This window comes from Lacerta agilis, chromosome 1 (genome assembly GCF_009819535.1).
Source record: "Lacerta agilis isolate rLacAgi1 chromosome 1, rLacAgi1.pri, whole genome shotgun sequence".
NCBI lineage: Eukaryota > Metazoa > Chordata > Lepidosauria > Squamata > Lacertidae > Lacerta > Lacerta agilis.
In genome coordinates, this window is record NC_046312.1 from 15,154,015 (window position 1) to 15,157,733 (window position 3,719).

General features: G+C 54.3%; 1 protein-coding gene across 1 annotated transcript; it reads right to left on the reverse strand.

Moving 5' to 3' along the window:
- Nucleotides 1-1,523: 1,523 nt before the first annotated feature.
- On the reverse strand, nt 1,524-3,254 carry DIO3 (iodothyronine deiodinase 3). The gene has a single exon (XM_033139637.1). The coding sequence runs from the start codon at nt 3,186-3,188 to the stop codon at nt 2,325-2,327; it is 864 nt and encodes a 287-aa protein (XP_032995528.1). The 5' UTR covers nt 3,189-3,254; the 3' UTR covers nt 1,524-2,324.
- Between the last annotated feature and the right edge of the window lie 465 nt (nt 3,255-3,719).

The following is a 3,719-nucleotide window of genomic DNA, read 5'->3' on the forward strand; positions in this document are numbered from 1 at the left end:
GGGCTATTGCATGGATACAGCTTTCCATAGGCATCTGATTGGCTGCAGTAGGAACCAGATGCTGGACTAGATGAGCTATTGTTCCGATCCAGCAGACCTGTATTTATGTTGTTATTACAGGGTGCTTCTGTGTTTTTGATATACAGACTCTGTAGCCCATTGGTTTGGATAAGGACCGCTCCCTTTGCTTAGGAGTCCAACGAGGCTTGAGATTTCCTCTAGAACGGTTCAAGGCTGACGACCCGTCAAGAGATGCATCCCATGCAATGTGTGCCTTTGCGGGTGACCTGAAAAGCTGTGTGTAGCAGCTCCCTGATGCATAGAATCTAGATCATCCAACCCCCTGCAATGCAGGAATATGCAGCTGTCCCATACAGGGATCAAACCTGCAACCTTGGCATTATCAGCATCATGCTGAACTATCTAGGCACTTTGTCATATTCTCCACTGTTATGCATACTTACTTGGGAATAAAGCACCCTGGATGGAGCAGGCTGCATCCAAAGTTCTTCCCCAACCCCTTGCTCTGCTTGCAAATCTGCTGGGCAGAGGTGGAAGGGGGGGATTTATGGGGGGGGGGAGGAATGCCCAGATCAGATTTTAGGGGTGCACGGGAAGGAGAGGACATTATGTTGTCCACCAATGGGACAACTTCCGTCAGATGCAATTACTGCTCAGTCTCGAGCTGCCATGTTGAAGGGTGCTTAAGTAGGGGCCCCGGATTATAGCCTTGTAGATGTGTGGACATTTGCCCATGTTTGAATGGGAAGATGGGAGTAGGTTTAATGAAATCCACAAGCCCAAGCCCCCAATGTTCTCTCATCTCCCATAGCTTTCTAAAAACAGTATATAAGGGAGTCCTCGCAAGTGTTTAGGGGTCCAGACCCCCTCTGTAATTTAAGCATTGGCGTTTTCCCTATCACACACATATGATCTGGAATCAGGTTCCTGAGAAACCAGTAAGGGTTGTATCTGCCCAATTCATGCTCAGAGCACTCCCACTGAATTGAATGTACTCAGGTCACTTTCCTTGGGTCACCTTCTGAGTATGACTTGGTCAGATACAAACTAATACCGGTAATAGTCGCATTTTCTGGGACCAGGAATGGGGAAGCATTGGACTTCTAGATGTGGCCGGAGGGCTACCACTGCCCTCATCCCATAGCAATGTCAGCCATGCTGGCTGGAGTGAAAGGCTCTCCCATTCATGAACAAACATTTTCAGGACTGAGACATCCAAAGAGTTAACTTTCAGTGCACCCATTTAAAAACATACCCCCAACTAAATGCAAGGGCTCTCTGCTTCCTTCAGGGTCACATCCACACAGTCATGACTTCCCCCAAAGAATCCTGGGAATTGTAGTTTGCTCCCCCACAGAGCTACAATTCCCAGCACTCTGTAACAAACTACAGTTCCCAGGATTTTGGGAGGAAGCCATGTGACCCAGGAGATAGAAGAGCAATAGAGAGGAGGCGTTTTGCACACTCTTACATTTCAGTTAGAAAGATCCAAATCAGGCATGTCTTTTAATCAATAATCTTTATTAATAATGTTATAAAAAGTTCATAAAAAATGGACGTTTTACAAAAAAAAGGAAAAGTACAACAAACGGAGAGGTCACATAAATAAACATTCTTTTTTTTTTTTTTTTGCTTTTTTTTTAAACTGGTCATTCTAATATTTCAGATCATCAGACGCGATTTCCTGGCATTGGGATCACCATTTCGAAACCGGTCATCACACAGAAACACTAGAAATCCCAGCGAACAGCTTTGCTAGGACGGCGGAAGATCACTCGGGCGCAGAGGAAACTTTGCCCCAGACAACAAGACACACGTGCACGGCAGAACTCGGATCCCGCCGGAACATACACCCAGACACACACACACACACACACAAACAAACAGCGCGTGTTGCGCGCAGTCAGGTTGCAATCCTATCGGCACACTTAACCAAATACGCACTCATCGGGTTGCACAAACACCCAGAAACTTCCATCCAAGTAGTAAACGCTGGTTTTCTTCCCCCACACAAAAGAGAGTTCTATTCATCCACCCACGCAAGTTATTTGTTGTTGTTTTTTTTAAAGAAAAAAAAATTAAAACCGCACGTAGAAATGAATGTTAATAACAAATGTTCGGCAAATCAACATGATTCGAATAGTGGAAAGAGTCACGGGTCACGTCTTGCATGAAAACTCACGCAGGAGCCTTTGGGGAGTCGCGGGTTCGAGGAAAAAGGGAGAGACCTCTCCTCCTCCTGGTCGGAGGGTCTTCCACCATGCCCTCTCCTCACCCTATATCCCGCCGCCTGAAGCCCCTTCCTACACCTGGACGACCACCGTGCTGGGCCCCCCCTGGAGGCGGCGCTTGTACTGGTCTAGCCAGCGCCTGAGTTCGGAGATCTTGTAGCCCTCGGGCCCTCGGCCCCCTTGGTACATCACCTTTTGCTCCTGGATGATGTAGAGGCGCTCGAAGTACGCCCCGTAGGCGGCGCTCGAGGCATTGTCCATTGTGTCGACGGCAAGCGGGCAGCCCGGCGCGCCTTCCTGCATGAGCTGTGCCGCGCGCAGCCTGTCCTGGAGGCACTGGTGCTTGGGGATGTCGTAGGCGGCGTCCGAGCTGACCCAGCCGTCGGAAGGGTGCGCCTCCTCGATGTACACCAGCAGGAAGTCGGCGACGTCCAGGAAGCACGCGGCGAGGCTCTCGAAAGCGCGCAGGCGCGCCATGAAGGGCGGTCAGGTGCAGCTGCCGAAGTTGAGGATCAGCGGCCGCTTGCCCCGCGCGTAGTCGAGGATGCGCAGCCGCGTGCGCCCGTCCAGCTGGATCACCTCCGGGTTAGGCGCCGCCGCGCCCACGTGCGCCGCCTTGAAGAAGTCCAGCTTCTGGCCGTGCCACACTGCCTTGAGCGACTCCAGCGTGAACATGCGGTTCGAGTCGGACACGCACAGCGGAGGGTCGTCCGGAGGTGGCCCCGAGGAGGAGCTGTCCTCCTCTTCTTCAGCCGCCGTCGCCGCCACCTCTCCGGCCACCGCCGCCGGCGTCGTCAGCAAGAGCTTCTTGCGAATGCAGAGGAAATCGAGGAGCCAGAGCATCACGGCCGTCAGGAGGAAGCGGGGCAGGAGCAGCACGCAGGCGGCCACCTGGCTGAGCGCTTGCAAGGTGTGGGCGCCCATGGAGTGCAGCATCGCCGGAGCCGCGGCTACGGCCAGGGGCGCGCAAGCTGCCCGGAGCCCCCCACCACTGCCCGGAGCCCTCCTCGCCGCCGCCTCTCCCTCGTGCCGCCACTCCTCCGGGTGGCTTAGCCGCTGAGATCCCGCTTCTCCTTAAGCCCATTTTATAGTCGGGGATTTAAATGAAAAAGTGACTCCACCTCCGGCCAGAACCCGCCCCCTTTGGAACTTGAGCCTGGGGATTACCTACCCCTCCAGTCCAGTGACCTAAAAATATAGTGGCCAAGAGAGGAAGAAAGGCGCGCGGGAGGAGAGTGGGTGGGGGCTGGGATGGGAGGGAGGGGGGGGGAGGAAGAGGAGGAGGAGGAGGAGGAAGAGCCGGATCCGACTGGGCCAGGAAGCCGGAGGGACGTGCCAGTGCGCAGGGAGCAGCCGCCGCCAGTTAAGCCAGACGCCCGCTAGCCCGCCCTGCCGGAAGGGACGCTCGGGGGCTTCTCAGGGGAAGAGGGCAGGCCGGGCGCGCAGGGAGGAAAGCGGTGCCACAGG